Source organism: Budorcas taxicolor, chromosome 16 (assembly GCF_023091745.1).
Source record: "Budorcas taxicolor isolate Tak-1 chromosome 16, Takin1.1, whole genome shotgun sequence".
Lineage (NCBI taxonomy): Eukaryota > Metazoa > Chordata > Mammalia > Artiodactyla > Bovidae > Budorcas > Budorcas taxicolor.
In genome coordinates, this window is record NC_068925.1 from 60311783 (window position 1) to 60330870 (window position 19088).

Here is a 19088-nt window from a genome sequence, read left to right on the forward strand (position 1 = left end):
GGGACCCTGGCAGTGCCAAGTGCAAAGGGACACAGACTCTGTCCGCCGCATGAGTTATGGCCCTGTCAGAGTCTCTTTTTGAGACTCTTGTAGCTGGCAATCAGAAGGCCTCTTTGGTCAATCTTTCTCTGTAGCTCCACCTGTTCAGGCACTTAGAGGGCTCCCTTGCCTGGGGTCCTTCTCTGTTGTTCAGCACATCAGGCACATAGAGGGGCACCGCTGGCTGGGGCCCTACTCTGTAGTTCAGTGCATCAGGCCTTTGATGGGCCAGCCTCTCTATTGTTCAGCTGCCGGAAGCTGGTGTGTGGGGAGAGAGAGGCTCTGGTGATAGCTCCACCCCCTACATGTGACTCAGTAGTATCGCCTTGCTTCCATGGCTGCCTGGCTTTCCTCCACAGGCCTTTCCCACCACAGTCTCCTCCTTCTCATCCTCTTGATCCATCTCTCTGCAGTCAACAGCAGCCCTCGACCTGGGATTGCTCCACAATCCCTAAACTCCAGCTCCCAGCCGCTGCATCTTCCAAGGAACTTGCATGCCTGTCCAGGGTATGCATGGCTGCAGCAAGGACTGTCTGATTCTCATTCCATTTAGGCTGCCACAGATCAGTTGTTTCACTCTCAGCCTTAAGTATTTCTCCTCTGACTCAGACAATTGCCCTGATGTGGGGCTCGGACACCTGCTTCAGCTCCCCCACCCACTGAGGGCAGGTCCAGTTCTACTAACACTCCCGTTTCCCCTCCTAGTTCTTTCATCCTACCAAGTTTTGCATGGTTCTATATATTCTTTTCTGCTGGTCAGGTACTGCTGGCTGTTCTCAGCTGGTGTTCTGCATGTACTTCTGTGTCTAAAGGTATATTCCTGATGTATCCTTGGAGAGAGATGTACTCCGTGTCCGCCTACTCCTCCGCCATCTCGCTCTCCCCAATTCTCATTTGATGTCCCTCCTCTCAAAAAACCTATCAGGAAACTAGAAGTCATCTCAACATTTCTCTCTTCTTCCTGCACAGCTCTCATCATTTCCTTTCTCTCCTTCCCCATCATCACCACCGTAGTTCAAGATTACCATCCTATCTCACTGGGACTTTCACAGACTCCTAATTGATCTCCTCCTCTCCAATTCTTCCTGCCCATTATAGACTATGCCATTCTGGTCATTCCATCCCTTCCCAACCCTTGCTTAGAACCCTTCAATGGAATCCCACTGCCTGTAGTGTAAAGGCAAAACACCCAGCACTGACCCACCAGCACTGCCTAACCTGGTACCCCCTGAAGCCTCATCCTACAACACTCGCCTTCATTTCTTAGGCTTCAGTACCACTAGCCTTTGTTCAACCCCTTTTACTCACCATGCTTTCTTTTGCCACCGGGTCCTAACATATTCTTGTCTTCCCTGATTTTTCTCATTATAGATTTATTTCGCTGCACCAGGTCTTAGTTGCAGCACTCACCAACTTCAACTTGCCGAGTTGATCTTCACCTTGGCACATGGAATCTTTAGTTGCAGCATGTGAGATCTAGTTCCCTGACCAGAGATTGAACTCAAGCCCCCTGCACTTGGAGCATGGAGTCTTAGCCACAAGATCATCAGGGAAGTCCCTGTCTCATTCTTTTCAATAACTGCTACCAGTCAATCCTAAAGGAAATCATCCCTGAATATCCATTAGAAGGACTGTTGCTGAAGCTCCAATAGTTCGGCCACCTCATTCGAAGAGCCAACTCACTGGAAAAGACCTTGATAGTGGGAAAGATTGAAGGGGAAAGGAGAATGGAGCAGCAGAGGATGAAATGGTTAAATAGCATCACTGACTAAGTGGACATGAATGTGAGTAAATTCCAGGAGATAGTGAAGGACAGAGGAGCCTAGCATGCTACAGTCCATGAGGTCCCAAAGAGTTGACCATGACTTAGCAATTGAACAAGTGCAAAATGAGGATGGGCATCATATACAACCATTTCCTTCCCTCACATGAGCTGTATAAACAGTAAACATTTTGAAAAATCACTGGTCTTGATCCAGTTATACAATCTTGGAAGGCAAATAAGAGAAAGAAATAATAATGTGAATTTTACTTAGTTTCCTTAGTTTGGGTTTTAAATAAAAGTGATTTTGTGTAAATACTATTATTTTCCTTTACTTGCCAAAGAACAGATCTTTTGTTGTCTTTACCATAGTTCCAGCATCAGTTCTTCAGTGCTCAGCCTTCTTTATGGTCCAAAGAATTCCTAAAGGAATTCTGAATATTCATTGGAAGGACTGATGCTGAAGCTTAAGCTCTAATACTTTGGCCACCTGATGCTAAGAGCCAGCTCATAGGAAAAGATCCTGATGCTGTGAAGGATTGAGGGCAGGAGGAGAAGGGGGTGACAGACGATGAGATGGTTGGATGGCATCACTGACTCGATGGACATGAGTTTGAGCAAGCTCCAGGAGATAGTGAAGGTCAGGGAAACCTAGTGTACTGCAGTCCCTGCGGTCCCAAGGAGTCAGACACGACTTAGCAACTGAACAACAACAACCATAGCTCCAAGAGGAAAGATAGCTTTCTATAGCCGTGCAGACTGCAAAGGAAGGAGCAAGGACAAATACACGGGTGATATGCAGACAGGATTATCCCACAGCTAACAGCACAAAATCCCACTTCTGCTGTCGAAAGAATTGTGTGCAGGTGGATAGACCCACAGTTAGAGAAAAAGAAGAGGGAACTGTGTGGGAGTGATTTCTTCAGCAGCCAGCCTACAATGGGGAGCTGGGAAAAGTCTGTGAATATAGAATAAATGCTGTCACTTGGAGCTGCACTGATTCTTTTTTCAGACTAACTAATGGCTCAGATGGTGGAACAACCAAACGATGACTAAAATGTGAGTCAAATGCTTTCAAATCAAATCATTCCAATGAAGGAGGAACACAGACAAGCAGAGAACAGGTCATTAGGGGTTCTAACCAATACTTGTTAAACCTGAAGAAGCTCACTCTCCTTAATAACTGCCTCTTTCAATCTAAGTCATTTTGACATTAGTGAGCTGGGGACAATCAATCTTTATTACTAGTGACATCCACTGATCAGCTCTGAACAGTGGGAAAGGGAGCTCCCTTGGGGAGGGGGAGAGGTTGTACACTTTTCTCAATCTTGATTTGTCTTCCTTCTCTCCTAGGGTCTATCCAGCATGTCTTTCAATTATCCCAAGGGATAGCAGAAAAATTCTAAAATTGGTATCTTGATATTTTTGAAAACTAACTTTCATTTAAATACAAAATCAGCTCACGTTAAGAAGTGAGTGTGGGGAGAATGCAGGCAAAGAGAGGCTTGTCATTCAATGGAACCACAGGGCATGCAGCCCCCAGAGACTAAAATGGGCAGCCAGGCATGGAAGAAGTTTGAGCTCTGGCTCTCACGGCAGCTCCACGCGGGCCCACAACAGACGCATGGTGGTCCCTGCTCTCATCCCCCTCCCCCTTCCTTCTGCTAATTTCTTGGTTTTAAATTCTCTCCCTAAATGTTCACTTTATATTTCATAATGCAATTTTTCCAAAAGCTTTTTGGTGAGGAAACCCTGAGAAGATGGGTGTTTTTGAATGGTCTGGATATTTATCATAAAACAAAGCCTCTTTCCAATTTTCTGTCTCTTGTGCTGAATTTCTTATTTTACATCTTTCAAGCAATTTGTCTGTTTCATCTAGCTGTCAATTCACTGCTTGGTTTAATGATCGTACCATACCTGCTTGTAAGCAGACTTCAACAGCGTCTTATATGGCTTTCTGGGTTTTTTTTCTTTTTTAACTTCTGATAAATGGTTAGAAGAAGAAAACAGGGACTTCCCTGGTGGTCCAGCGGCTAAGACTCTGAGCTCCCAGTGCAGGGGCCCCAGGTTCGACCCCTGGTCAGGGAGCTAGATCTCACATGCTACAACTAAGACCCAGAGCAGCCAAATAAATAAATAAAATTTTTAAAAAAAGAAAAAGAAAACAAAGCTTCTTACCACGTTTATCGGAACTGAAGCTCATCAAGAACAAGTAGAAGTACCTCCATTCTGGTGGTATCAGGTGTGTTTTTGCCCCCATCTTACTCTCCCCCCTTTTGAGTGGTGATAAAGAGGACTGGAGAACAATGTTTATAACCAAAAAAGAAAGGACCTCTCCCCACAGACCAGGACTCAGGCAGAGACAGGAGCATCCTTCAACCTAAGCTAGTCACTTTCTTTACTCTCTGCTCTCTTCTCTGAATAAAGTCACTTAGATGTGAGGGTAATATATTCTTCTATTTTTTATTTTGGTAAAATATATACAATATGAAATTTGCCCTTTTAGCCATTTTTAAGTGTACAGGTCAGTGGCATTAACTATGTTTACACTGTTTTACAGCCATCACCACTGTTCATCTCCAAAACTTTCTCCTCTTCCCAAACTGGAACTTTAGACCCATTAAACAATAACTCCCCATTTCCTCCCCCACCCCAGGCCCTGGCAAGCACAATTCTACTTTCTGTTTCAAGGAATCTGACATTTCTAGGTACTTCGCATAAATGGAATTAAATGGTATTTGGCCTCTTGGGACTGGCTTACTTCAATTTGCACAATATTCTCAAGGTTCATCCATGTTCTGAATGTGTCAGAATTTCCTTCTTTTTCAAGGTTGAATAGTACTCCATTGTATGTATATCCATTGGTCTGTTGGTGAACATGTGGGCTGTTCCCAAGGTAACATGTTCTTAACTTAATCCCACAACTTAAGACTTTTAGACCATTCAAATTCAATTCAGTTCAAGGGTAACTCACTGTACTAGGTGTGTGTGTGGTACAAAGGTGACTCAGATATGGTACCTGCTCTCTAGGAACTTATGCTACCTTGGGAAAGGAAGAAAGAAAGAAGTAAAAGTAACTAGCAAGTGCTAATCACCTACTGTGTGCCGGTGCTTTGCCCAATCACTGCAGGTATTGCTCAGAATAACTTCGTGAGGTGGAGACTATAACACCCACTTTTCAGGGTTCCCTGGTGGCTCAGAGGGTAAAGCGTCTGCCTGCAATGCAGGAGACCTGGGTTCGATCCCTGGCTCAGGAAGATCTCCTGGAGAAGGAAATGGCAACCCACTCCAGTACTCTTGCCTGGAAAATCCCATGGACAGAGGAGCCTGGTAGACTACAGTCTATGGGATCACAAAGAGTCGGACACGACTGAGCGACTTCACTTCACTTTCAGGAGAAAATGAAAGCTTGAAGACCTTAAGTAACCACCTCCAACGTGCTGAGACTGAGACTCAAACCCACCTCTTGAATTCAGAATCCTGTGTTCATTCCTTTAGACATGCCACTCCTGCTGGTACGAGGCAGAATGTGACACAGCCTGAGGGAGGTGCTATAAGAAAGTAGAGAAAGGATGGCCACCCACCTGAGGAGGAAAGCTCGTGGCAGAGGTAGGTCTCAGAGGCCAGGACAGCTTATGTTTAACAAAGATAAGGGAGAAGAGAAACAGCTTGAGAAGAGGAAGGTGGAGGAGACAAGCAATCTCAGTGTACACTGAGAGACCAATGCTGGTGTCCAATATGGGCTGGTAAGCAGAGAGAGGCAAAATCCTGGTCATGGTGAAATGCTCACTCAAGGAGTCCGAACACCACCATGGAGACAATGGTGAGCCATTGTAAGGTTCTGAGACAACACGCAATTGTAGCTGCACTTTGGGAAGGTCAACAAGGCAATAACATATAACAAGAATGGAGAGGGAGGGGTTAGATTAAAGGTAGGAAAGTTAGTTAGGAGGTCACTGGAATTAGCAGATATGACATGATTAGTCAGAATGGAAAAGAGGATGTGGTGCATAAGACTTCTTGGAGGTGGAGATGACAGAACTTGGTCATGGATGCATTATGAATAGGTGATCATACACCTTGGGACACCTGTTCTCCTGGTGTAATTACTAATAGTATCCTTTCACTCTCAACTGTGTCCAAGTTTGGACAATAAAGTACATGATCACACTATCTAGGAATAAGAAAACAGAATAAAAGATAACTCTAAAAGATCTTGAAACTGGATTAATAAGGAAGGTGCTAATATGGGAGAAAAAAAAACATGGAACGGAACTCAGGTTTCTTTGGAAAGATGATGAGTTTGGTTTTTTTTTTTTAATAGTTTTTTATTTTTTTAATTTTAAAATCTTTAATTCTTACATGTGTTCCCAAACATGAACCCCCCTCCCACCTCCCTCCCCATAACACCTCTGTGGGTCATCCCCATGCACCAGCCCCAAGCATGCTGTATCCTGCGTCAGACATAGACTGGCGATTCAATTCTTACACGATAGTATACATGATAGAATGCCATTCTCCCAAATCATCCCTCCCTCTCCCTCTCCCTCTGAGTCCAAAAGTCCGTTATACACAGCTGTGTCTTTTTTCCTGTCTTGCATACAGGGTCGTCATTGCCATCTTATTGGAAAGATGATGAGTTTGGATTTAGACATGCTGAGTTTGCTGAAGTGAAAATTTATTTAAGGGAGAGAAGCACCTTGCCTGTGGATTTACGCTGTGTGACATGAAGGAAGGCATCATTGACCTAAAAAGAAAATCCAAAAATATGTGGTCAGACTTGCAACGATGCATATTTCAACAAAGATTTGTTACTCGACTCGTTCAATTCTTAAAACAGCTAACGTATTAAGATGTCTCCAACAAAATGCATGTAACTATCTAACACAATATTAACTAACTGATCACCACAAACTCAAAGGAAAACAATAAGGATTATCTAACCTCTGAATTTTTCTGTCTAAACTATAATTTTTAACATTATCAGATAAATAACATCAGGTTAAAAGTCTTCAGGCCTGCCCATACTCTACTGTAATATTTCTGAATATTCTAGCTTTTGAAAAGAATGGAGCCACTGCCAGAAGGATCAATAATGTAATTTTCTACAATTTTTTTCTTTTTATTTAAATTACCTTGTTTCCAGCGTAACTGAAATTACAGTCTCTCTGAAATCCTCTTTTAGAAGTACAAAGGTATAAAATATAAATTAAAAGTTAGCCACAGTAATCAAGATTGTGACAGTGGTGAAAGAATAGACAAACAGGTCAATGGAACTATTACAGAACCCAAAAATAGACCCGCACAAATACAGTCAGCTGATCTTTGATAAAGGAGCATAAGCAATTCAATGGAGAAAGAATTCTCTTAAAAAAAAAGGTGCTAGAACAACTGAACATCCAACGCAAAAAAAATTAATCAAGACACTGTCCTTATATCTTTCATCAAATTAACTCACATTAACTCTTACACATAAATGTAAAAAGCACAACTATAAAAACTTCCAGAAGAAAACAAGAAAAAAAATCTAAGGCACCTTATGCTTGGCAATGAGTTTTTTAATATAACATCAAAGCATAATCTAGGAAAATAAAAATTGGTGGGACTGCCCTGATGGTACAGTCGATAAGAACCTGCCTGCCCATGCAGGAGATTACAAATTCAATCCCTGGTCTGGGGAGATTCCACATGCCAGGCAGCAGCTAAGCCTGTGTGCCACAGCTACTGAGCCCAAGCTCTAGAGTCCGTCAGCTCCAACGGGAGCTGCTAGAGCCCATGCTCTAGGGAAGCCACCCCGATGAGAAGTCCCTGCTCTGCAACTCGAGAGCAGCCCTCCAACCCTCTACAACCAGAGAAAGACCTCAAACAGCAACAGCAACCAATAAATAAATAGAACGAATTCCGTTTTTAAAAACTGGCAAGTTGGACATCATTAAAACTAAAAGCTGCTGTCTGCAAAAGACACTTCAAAGAATAAAAATATAAAACACAGTCTGAGAGAAAAGTATTTGCAAAATATATATCTGATAAAGTACTTTTATCTAAAATCCACGAAGAATTCTTAAACCTCAACAATAAGAAAACAAACAACCCCATTTAAGAATGTGCAAAAGGTCTAGGCAGACATTTTACTAAAGAAGACATACAGACAGTAAATGAGCCTATGAAAGATGGTCATCATATGTCATTAGAGAACGAAACCAACAGTGAGGTACTACTACACACCTGTTGGAATGTCTAAAATTCAAAACTGCTGCTGCTGCTGCTGCTGCTAAGGCCAGGATCAAATGCTGATAACGATGTGAAGCAATGGCAACTTTCATTCATTACTGGTGGGAATGCAAAATGATACAACTACTTTGGAAGATAGTTCAGCAGTTTCTTATAAAACTAAACATATTTTTACCATATGATCCAGTGATTGTGTTCCTAAGTATTTACCCAAATGAGTTGAAAACTTATATCTACACAAAAACTTACACAAGAGTGTTTATAGCAGCTTTGTTTATATTTGCCAAAACTTGAGAGCAACCAGAATGTCCCTCTGAAGGGGAATGGGCAAACAAGTTGTAGTATATCCATACCACGTAATATTATTCAGTGATAAAAAGAAATGAGCTATCAAGTCATGAACAGACATGGAGGAAACTTACAAGATATAAGATCAACTTACAAAAATTATTAATATTTCTCTATATCAAAAATAATCAACTGGAAAACATAACAGAAAATATTGTTCTCAAGAGCAACAAAAACGACAAAAACAAAAAGTACTTGTAATTAACATAACTCAGGCAATCCAGAAGATTTTAAGGAGAAAAACTTTAAATTCTATTTAAAAACAGGAACGATCTGAATAAATAGCAAAATATCCCTGTTTACAGATTAGAAAACTTAAAACTGTAAAACTATCACTACTCCCCCAAATTAATCTCTAAAGTCAACACAATTCCATTCAAAAGTTCAGCTAGAATTTTGAGGAACTTAAGAAATTTATTTCAAAATTATTCTAAAAGGATAAAGATTCACAAATATCGAAGTCATATTTGAAAAAGAAGAACAGGTAGAAGAGTTACTCTTCCAGATACTGAAACATACTTCAAAGCTGTAAATAAAAAACAGTGCAATACTATTATAGGAATAAACATGTGAACCAAGGAAACAGAATACAAAGCAGAGTGCAGACACACACATGTGTACCTGGGAACTTAAAATAAGACAACGGCAGTATCACAAATCAGTAGAAACAACGAGCTACTGAGTCTGAGAAAGCAAGCTCATTATAAGGAGAAAAATTGAAATTGATTACCTAATTTATGCCTAATACAAAGGTAACTTCAGATGGATTTAAATCCTTAAATGTGAAATGAAAAGTACAAAGTTAAAAAAGAAAAATAGAGAAGAAAATCACTGTGAACCAGGGACGACAAAGGACTTATTAAATAACTCCCAAATAGCACTAATCACAAGGCAAAACATTGATGTGTCTGATTATATTAAATGCAAACAAAGGTGACATACACTTGACAACTTTGGAAGGACAGACTTTCTCAAACATTGTTGTTTTAGTCAATTCTTTTGCAACTCCAGGGACTGTAGCCCGCCAGGCTCCTCTGTCCATGGGATTTCCCAGGTAAGAAAACTGGAGCGGGTTGCTACTTCCTTCTCCAGGGGATCTTCCTGACCCAGGAATTGAACCCACATCACCTGCTTGGTAGGTGGATTCTTAACCACTGAGCCACCTGGGAAGCCCCCAAACTAACACGTAGAACCTTGTAAATCACACTGTGGTTCTGGACCACAGGCTTCTGCATCATCTGGGAGCTTATTAGAAATGCACAGCCTTAAGCCCCATCCCACTCTTATTGAATTATAGTGTGTATCTTAACATGATTCCTGTGCACATTAAAGTTTGAGAACCACAGGTTATATAGGAACTTTTGCAAATTAATAAGAAAGAGAAACCCCCCCATAGAAAACTTCCAAAGGGCTAAATTACAGTTCAAAGAATTGAAGACCTGAACGGCTAGCAAATATACAAAGAGATGCTAAAAATAATTAGAAACCAAAGAAATGCAAATTAAAATGGTAAAATACCACTTTATGCTTATAAATTTGAATAAGCAATCAGAAAGCTGGAAAGAAAGTGAAAGCGAAAGTTGCTCAGTCATGTTCAACACTTCGCAACCCCTTGGACTATACAGTCCATGGAATTATCCAGGCCATAATACTGGAGTGGGTAGCCATTCTCTTCTCCAGCGGATCTTCTCAACCCAGGGATCAAAATCAAGGTCTCCCACATTGTGGGCGGATTCTTTACCAGCTGAGCCACCATGCTATATGCCAACAGGTGGTAAATAAATAAAAATCTTCTCATGCATTGCTGGTAGAGGTGTAGACACGGCAAGTCATTCTAGAGAACAGTTGGCAGTCAGATAAAATAGGCATACATCCTATGACCCAACTACCTTGTTCCTGGGAAAATACTCCCATAGCAACACTTGCACAAGTCCTAACAGGTGACCATGAGACTGTTCATTATAGCACCAATCACAGGGGCAGGCAATCACATCAATTTTCTCTTTAGGGAAGGGATCTGTAAACCATGGTAGATGCAGAGACTACTATGCAGCAGTGAAGGGTAACAAACTGGACATAGGAACAGCAATGTGAGGGGATGTTAAAAAGACAGCACTGGGACTTCCCCGGTGGGCCAGTGGCTAAGACTACACTTCCCAATGCAGGAGGCCCAGATTCAATCTCTGGTTAGGAAACTACAGCCCACACGCCGCAAGAAGATCAAAGATCCCAAGGGCCATATCTAAGACCTGGAGCAGCCACATAAATCAATTTTTTTTTTAAAAGATGGCACTGCATGAAAAAATAAAAAAACAGAATAAGATCTACCGCACATTTACATCACTTGAAAATAAATTAGCACACAAAATGATTCTGTGTGTTTTACAGAGGAATATAAATCCGAAGATAAGCATCAAATATACTATAAAGACTGACTCTAAGGGGAGGAAAGGAAGATAAGGGAGTAAGTAAATAGAGAAGCCATAAATATACAGACATAAAAGCCAAAGAGGGACCTTGTGTGGTCCAACAATGAAAATGTGCTTTGAAAGAGGATTTTGATTAACCAAGCCTTTCCCCTTGAAATCCTCCCCCAAAAGCATAAGAAAAATGACTAAATAAAAATAAGCACAGAAGCAAATCAATTGTGGCAATCTCCCCGCAGCATGAAATCCCTGGTTTCTCAGGAACATCTGTCTTTCAGGGTTTTTTGTGCCGTACAGAGACCTTCCCAATCTATGCAGATTTAGATGCACTCAGAGGAGGTGGGAGACGTCTAAGACAGATGTCTGAAATGCTCATGTTCACCCTGTCGATAACTCAAAGGTACATCTCCAGGTGACTCACAGCTGCATCACTCTCCCTGTCAGAAGTTGCTTGTTCCCAGAGATCTATCACAGGCCAACAACAGAAAATACGTGGGGAAACAAACAAAACTGGAGAGAGTGGTATTTCCCCTTACCTGGCATCCTAGAGACATGAGGAATCCTCTGCAAATGAATGTTAACATAAAAAGAGAGCTGTCCCTTCAAATGTTAAAACTTATTTTGAATCAGTCTGCATATAAATCTTCATAAAAATGTAGCACATTTATCTAACTTCTTTAAAAGATAATATGGGGGATGGAAGGAAACAGAACCTTTTTGTTCCATGACTTGGGAATCTCACAATTCTGAATATCCATTATTCTGCCTTTTGTTTTTTAGATGCTCTGTTAACTCTGTGTCCAGATGCTACCTCTGTTGTGACAGCTGCTTCTAAAAATAACCCAGCTCTGTCCCTTTCTACCTTTTGATTTCTATCTGGGCTGGGAAAACAGACAACTCGTGGTGTTGAAACTAGGTATTTAATGAGTGATAAGACTCTCAGTCAGAGACCAGGAAGTGAAGCACATGGCTTTAGACCAGAGTCTTTTGATAGATAATTCAAATAGCTGGGGACATCCCCGCCCTCCCCCACCTCTTCTGTATCCTACAGGCTGTGTCACAGAGAGAAGCTGCTCCATACTGATGCCTAGATAGATACACAGACTGTACCCAGAACCCTGATTCTCTGCCCTGCAGTGGCTGAAGTCAATTACATTTGTCTGGAGATAAGCAGCCTGGAATGTAGGGGCAGGGTGAGAACCTTAGGTTCTGCTGTTGGAATATTTCGGAGAAGGCAATGGCACCCCACTCCAGTACTCTTGCCTGGAAAATCCCATGGACGGAGGAGCCTGGTAGGCTGCAGTCCATGGGGTTGCGAAGAGTCAGACACGACTGAGTGACTTCATTTTCACTTCTCACTTTCATGCATTGGAGAAGGAAATGGCAACCCACTCCAGTGTTCTTGCCTGGAGAATCCCAAGGACAGGGGAGCCTGGTGGGCTGTGGTCTATGGGGTCGCACAGAGTCAGACATGACTGAAGTGACTTAGCAGCAGCAGTAGCAGTAGTTGGAATTTTTAATTAGCTCATCAGACAGGAGTAATCAGAGTAACCTGTGTGTGTGTGTTTGTGCTAAGTCACTTCAGTTCTGTACAACTCTGTGTGACCCTATGGACTGTAGCGTGCCAGGCTTCTCTGTCCATGGGATTCTCCAGGCAAGAATACTGGAGTGGGCGGCCATGCCTTCCTTCAGGGGATCTTCCTGACTCAGGGATGGAACCCAGGGCTCTTAAGTCTCCTGCATTGACAGGCGAGTTCTTTACCACTAGCACCACCTGGGAAGCCCCAATCAGCGTAACCTACAGTTCCCTAAATATATTATGCTGATTCATGTTTCCCATTAGAAAGCAGCTGTTCCTCCTAACACAGCACTGTCCTGAGACTGTCCCAACTAAAAAAAAAAAAAAAAAAAAATCCCTTAAGTATTACAGAATGTACCCGGTGAACGTTTGATGAATAAAACAAACTCATGAATGAATAAGTATATCGGGGACTGAGTGGGATTGTTTTTAAAAGGTAGAAATGTTTAGTCAGTGATACACTGTCATAGTTGAATTATATTTATCAGACCACTCTGATAGAAGCGAATCTGAATCTTCTTTTACAAGTCAGTCAGTGCATTTCACCAGAAAAGATACAGCTGGCAAAGGAGCATATGAAAAGATACTCAGGATCACTATTCATTAGAGAAATGCAAAGTAAACCCAGAATCAAATACCACTACACACCTACTGAATGGCTAGAATTAAAGACAACAGCTGACAACACTAAGTTCTGGCAGGTGCAAAGCAACCTTCCTACATTGTTGGGGGACATGCAAAATGTTACAACCACTTGGATAAACAGTTTGATAGTTATTAAAAGGTAAACATATAGTATCAGACCAGTACAATGCTTGTTCTGAAATGTTCTCACAGACAGTCGTTGCCATTTCCTTCTCCAGGGGATCTTCCCAATCCAGGAAGTGAATCCAAGTCTCCTGCATTGACAGGCGGATTCTCTACCACTGAGCCACCTGGGAAGGCCGTAGTGAAGTACCAGTTTTTAATCCAGAATATACCAAAAGAAAGAAAATCTTTGTACTATGGGCTTTGAAAGAAATGCAATAATAGCAACCTTGCCTTCAAAATCATGGGCTGTAGAGTCTGTAACAGAATTGCTTCTCAGCAGCTGAGGTATAGAGAGCAAACTACTGATTTGTCTAGCTTGCCCTTCCTTGAGGAGCATAAACACCTGTTATATTTAGAATTCTGCATAGATTGCTTTTAAACTGATGTTCTTTTATTTTTTGAGATATAGTTGACTTACAACATGTTAGTTTCTGATATACGGCAAAGTGACTCAGTTATGCATGCGTGCTAAGTCGCTTCAGTCGTGTCCGATTCTTTGCAACCCTGTGGACTATACAGCTCACAAGTCTCCTCTGTCCATGGGATTCTCCAGGCAAGAATACTGGAGTGGGTTGCCACTTCCTTCTCCAGGGGATCTTCTTGACCCAGGGTCAAACCTGTGTCACTTATGTCTCCTGCACTGGCAGCCGGGTTCTATTAACACTAGCACCACCTGGGAAGCCCCCATCCAGTTAAAGATATATATTTTTTCATATTCTTTTCCATTATGGTTTATTACAGAATATTGAATGTAGTTACCTGTACTCTCTCCCTATATATATACACACACACATATATATATCAGAACCTTGTTGTTTATCCATTCTATATATAACAGTTTGCATCTACTAATCTCAAACTCCCAATCCATTCCTCCTCACCTTCCCCAAATGGGGGGATGTTCTGTTCTCTATCAGAGAGTCTTAAATTGGTATTGCTATCTAATGATGTTATCTAGCCACCATTGTAGACTGGGGAGGGGCAGGGGGGATCTGCTGCTCAATAAAGAAAGCCAATTAAATGAGTAAATTTTTTTAAAAAAAGGTTAAGCATAACACTTACCACATGACCTAGAAATCTCAGTCATAAAGTAAATAAAAATGTTCAGTTCAGTTCAGTTGTGTCTGACTCTTTGCAACCCAATGGACTGAAGCATGCCAGGCCTCCCCGTCCATCCCCAACTCCCAGAGTTTACTCAAACTCTGTCCATCAAGTCAGTGATGCCATCCAACCATCTCATCCTCTGTCGTCCCCTTCTCCTCCACCTTCAATCTTTCCCAGCATCAGGGTCTTTTCAAATGAGTCAGTTCTTTGCATCAAGTGACCAAAGTATCAGAGCTTCAGCTTCAGCATCAGTCCTTCCAATGAATATTCAGGACTGATTTCCTTTAGGATGGACTGGTTGGATCTCCTTGCAGTCCAAGGGACTCTCAAGAGTCTTCTCCAACACCACAGTTCAAAAGCATCAATTCTTCAGCACTCAGCTTTCTTTACAATCCAACTCTCACATCCATTCATGACTACTGGAAAAACCATAGCTTTGACTAGATGGACCTTTGTATACAAACAGTATACATGAATATTTATTTTTAAAAAACTTATTCATAATCACCAAAAATTGAAAATAATCAAATATCTACTATCTGGTGAAAGAAAAAACTACTGACTTAGGCAAAAACATGGATGAACCTCATTTTGCAAAGTTGAAGACACCAAACTCAAAAGGCTGTTGTAGTATATGATTCCATTAATGCAAACTTCTGCAAAAGACAAAACTATAGGGAGAGAAGGCAGATCAATGGTTTCTAGGTGATGCAGGGATAGGAGGAGGGGACTAATGACAAAGGAGCACAAGGGAACTTTTTGGAGTGACGGACATGATCTGCATTTTGACTGCAGGGTGGTGCTTACATGACTATGTATGTTTGTCAAAGATAGAACAAGTTTTACTATATGCTTCCCTGGTGGCTCAGCTGGTAAAAGAACCCGCCTGCAATGAGGGAAACCTGGGTTCGATCCCTGGGCTGGAAAGATCCCCTGCAGAAGGAAGATCCCCACTCCAGTATTCTGGCCTGGAGAATTCCATAGACTGTACAGTCCATGGGATCAAAAAGAGTCGAACGTGACTGAACGACTTTCACTACTATATGCAATTCAGTTCGGTCGCTCAGTCATGTCCAACTCTTTGAGACCCCAGCACACCAGACTTCCCTGTCCATCACCAACTCCCAGAGCTTGCTCAAACTCATGTCCATCTAGTCAGTGATGCCATCCAACCATCTCATCCTCTGTCATCTCCTTCTTCTCCCACCTTCAATCTTTCCCAGCATCAGGGTCTTTTCAAATGAGTCAGTTCTTTGCATCAGGTGACCAAAGTATTAGAGCTTCAGCTTCAGCATCAGTCCTTCCAATGAACATTCAGGACTGATTTCCTTTAAGATGGACTGGTTGGATCTCCTTGCAGTCCAAGGGACTCTCAAGAGTCTTCTCCAACACCACAGTTCAAAAGCATCAATTCTTCAGCACTCAGCTTTCTTTAGAGTCCAACTCTCACATCTATACATGACTACTGGAAAAACCATAGCTTTGATGAGATGGACCTTTGTTGGCAAAGTAATGTCTCTGATTTTTAATATGCTGTCTAGGTTGGTCATAGCTTTTCTTCCAAGGAGCAAGCATCTTTTAATTTCATGGCTGCAGTCACCATCTGCAGTTATTTTGGAGCCCAAAAAAGTAAAATCTCTGATTGTTACCATTGTTTCCCCATCTATTTGCCATGAAGTGATGGGACCAGATGCCATGATCTTAATTTTTTGAATGTTGAGTTTTAAGCTAGCTTTTTCACTCTCCTCTTTCATCAAGAGACTCTTTAGTTTTCACTTTCTGCCATGAGGGCGATATCATCTGCTATCTGAGGTTACTGATTTTTCTCCCGGCAATCTTGATTCCACCTTGTGCTTTATCCAGCCCGTTATTTCGCATGATATACTCTGCATGTAAGTTAAATAAGCAAGGTGACAATATACAGCCTTGACGTGCTTCTTTCCCAATTTGGAATCAGTCCATTGTTCCATGTATGGTTCTAACTGTTGCTTCTTGACCTGCATACAGATTTCTCAGGCAGCAGTTAAGGTGGTCTGGTAGTCCTATCTCTTTCAGAATTTTCCAGTTTGTTGTGATCTACATAGTCAAAGGCATTGGCGTAGTCAATAAAGCAGAAGTAGATGTTTTTATGGAACTCTCTTGCTTTTTCAATGATCCAACAGATGTTGGCAATTTGATCTCTGGTTGCTCTGCCTTTTCTAAAACCAGCTTGAACATCTGGAAGTTCATGGTTCACATACTGTTGAAGCCTGACTTGGAGAATTTTGAATACTCAATTTTGGATTTTGAATATGCAACTATACCTCAATAAACCTGACTTTAAAAAAAAAAAAGTCAAGCCATATATTATTAAACACAAAAATAAATAAATTTTCAATACTAAGTGTCAGCCTGGGTTCCCTAGAAAATACAGCCTGATCAAAACATATGTTCTAATGCTACACTGCAGTGCTAGCGGGGAAGGATGAGGGAAACTGGGGTGAATCAAGGAAGGAGGAAGAGGAAGCACAAGATGAGTGTTACCAATCCTGAACTGCTCATAGCTTCAGGGACAGATGCAGCTGGTTGTTGTCCACATGGGGCCTCTCCGGAGAGGCAGTATAGGACCCAAGGCACATAGAAAAAGAGGAAAGGCAAGCGATTTATCTCCAGTCTCACTTGTCCCAGCTTGTCCAGTTGCAGAGGAGTTCCCCCACACTTCTGGACGGTGTTACCCAGAGCCCGGCATCTGGTTTCTGGAGAAGCTAGAGCTTCAGCAGCTCCCTGATGAACAAAGCAGTGACCTTGCCTAAGATCAGCCCTATACTTAGGAAAAGTATGAGACAGTCAACAGCATCAGGAGACGGACCCTAGGGATAGGCTGTGGGCTGCATCATTGCGGGGACAAGACAAGTGTGGTAAGTGGTCAAGGCCTAGGGCAGGTGGGCTGGCTGATGTGAGGAGCCCATAAACTGGGTCTAGAGCAATGGACTAAAATAATACACATTTTATCAAAACAGAGTAATTTAACTCTTTAGAATATTCCACAGATACACTGAGGAAACCTCAAACAGTTTCTACCCATTAAACCTGTTCATGGGGTGATGTCACCCAGCCTTCACACGACAACAAGTTCAGCTCCGTGAGGTGTAAGTATTGCGTCACACTGAGATGTGTGTGGGCAGCTCCCTACAGAAAAGAAACCCAGCACGTCCAAATAATGCCACCCTCTGAGCAGATCACAGTGCTAATTCATGATCCCCCCATCATGGTACAGACATAACAGTTCAGAAAACAACAAATTCTAGTAAAAATTCAGAACCTGGAGACTGTGTCTCTAATCCTGTCCTCTAAAGTGTCAACAGGCTTCCCAGGTGGTGCTAGTGGTAAAGAACCTGCCTGCCAGTGCAGGAGACAAATAAGAGACGCTGGTTTGATCCCTGGGTTGGGAAGGTCCCCTGGAGAAGAGCATGGCAGTGTTCTTGCCTGGAGAATCCCATGGACCACAGGGGCTGGAGTCCTACAGTCCACAGGGTCACAAAGAGTCCGATACGACTGAAGCGACTTATCAGGCACAAAGTGTCAATGCAAAATGTTACAGTTCAGGAACTGAAAAAGCTCAACTCTGTTACTTTATAATGACTACTCATTTTCCTTTAAACATGTTTGCTATGTGCTTCTATGTGTATTATCTTCTTTAATCGTCAACCCTGGAAGACTGTGTCAGGGGAAACTGACTGCAACCACCCACCCTGGCCAGGTGGTACCAGATGTGGTAACCATTTGTGTGAGTTATTTTACAACAGGAAGTCCTGGTAAGGAACACGGAACTAACAAGCCACCACCCACCGGAAGAATCCGGGAGAGGTCAAAAGGAGACTCCACGTGTCCTACGACCTCCCAGAATCCTCCTCCCTGACATCCATCGTGGCTGAGCAATGTGTGCGTCACCAGGAAGGACCCTGAGTCAGAATGATTGGCCACAGATAACCGGGAAACGAAGCCCATCACCAAAAAACCCAAGACTGCAAGCCATGTGGCAGAGCAGCTCTTCTGGGTTCCCTTATCCTCCTGCTCTCCATCTAAGCACCATTTCCCAATAAAGTCTCTTATTTTGTCAGCACCTGTATCTCCTCAGACAATTAATTTCTGAGTGTTAGGCAACCTCCCACTTTTGGGCCCTAGAAGGGGCCCCCTTCCTGCAACAATTGGGTTATGTTACTGCCCTCCCAACAGATGAGGGAACTAAATCACAAAGATGTAAGTCACACAGCCAGTTAAGTTGCAGCACTAGGGTGTGAGTTCTGGTGGTCTGATCCCTAGAGCCCCTTACTCTCAATCATTCACCTGACAGATGCTGTGTACCTGGCAGAATCCGGAGACACACAGGTGCAGCAGCACATGGTCCCTGCCTCCATGGAGTTTATAGACTATGGGAAACTACGACAAACATGGAACCAGTAATTACAAGTAGATAAAGGAGAAGTACACAGGGTTACAGAAGTTCATACCTCACGCCTACTAAAAAGGCTATATACAAAATATGTGATCATGTTGAAACAGACTAGAAGCTGGGACCCTCTGCTGTGGTGCTTACACCTGGACAATTGTCCCCTAGAGCAACAGAACACAAAGAAACTGGAAGGGACTAAAATAACTGCAGGGGCACTTCCCTGGTGCTCTAGTGGTTAAGACTCCATGCTCGCAGTGCAGGGGGTTCAGGTTCAATTCCTGGTCAACGAACTAGATCTCACATATTGCAACTTAAAGATCCTGCATGCTTCAACTAAGAATTTGCATACCACAGTAA

General features: G+C 42.3%; 1 protein-coding gene across 3 annotated transcripts in view; it reads right to left on the reverse strand.

The window, feature by feature from the left end:
- Window positions 1-6259: 6259 nt before the first annotated feature.
- LOC128061629 (quinone oxidoreductase-like protein 2) overlaps window positions 6260-19088 on the reverse strand; it is a 31169-nt gene continuing 18340 nt past the window's right edge. For all 3 annotated transcript variants that reach the window (XM_052654009.1, XM_052654007.1, XM_052654008.1), the window contains one exon: window positions 6260-6548. In XM_052654009.1, coding sequence (XP_052509969.1) covers window positions 6480-6548 — 69 coding nt within the window. In that variant the 3' untranslated portion in view covers window positions 6260-6479. The remainder of the gene's footprint in view (window positions 6549-19088) is intronic.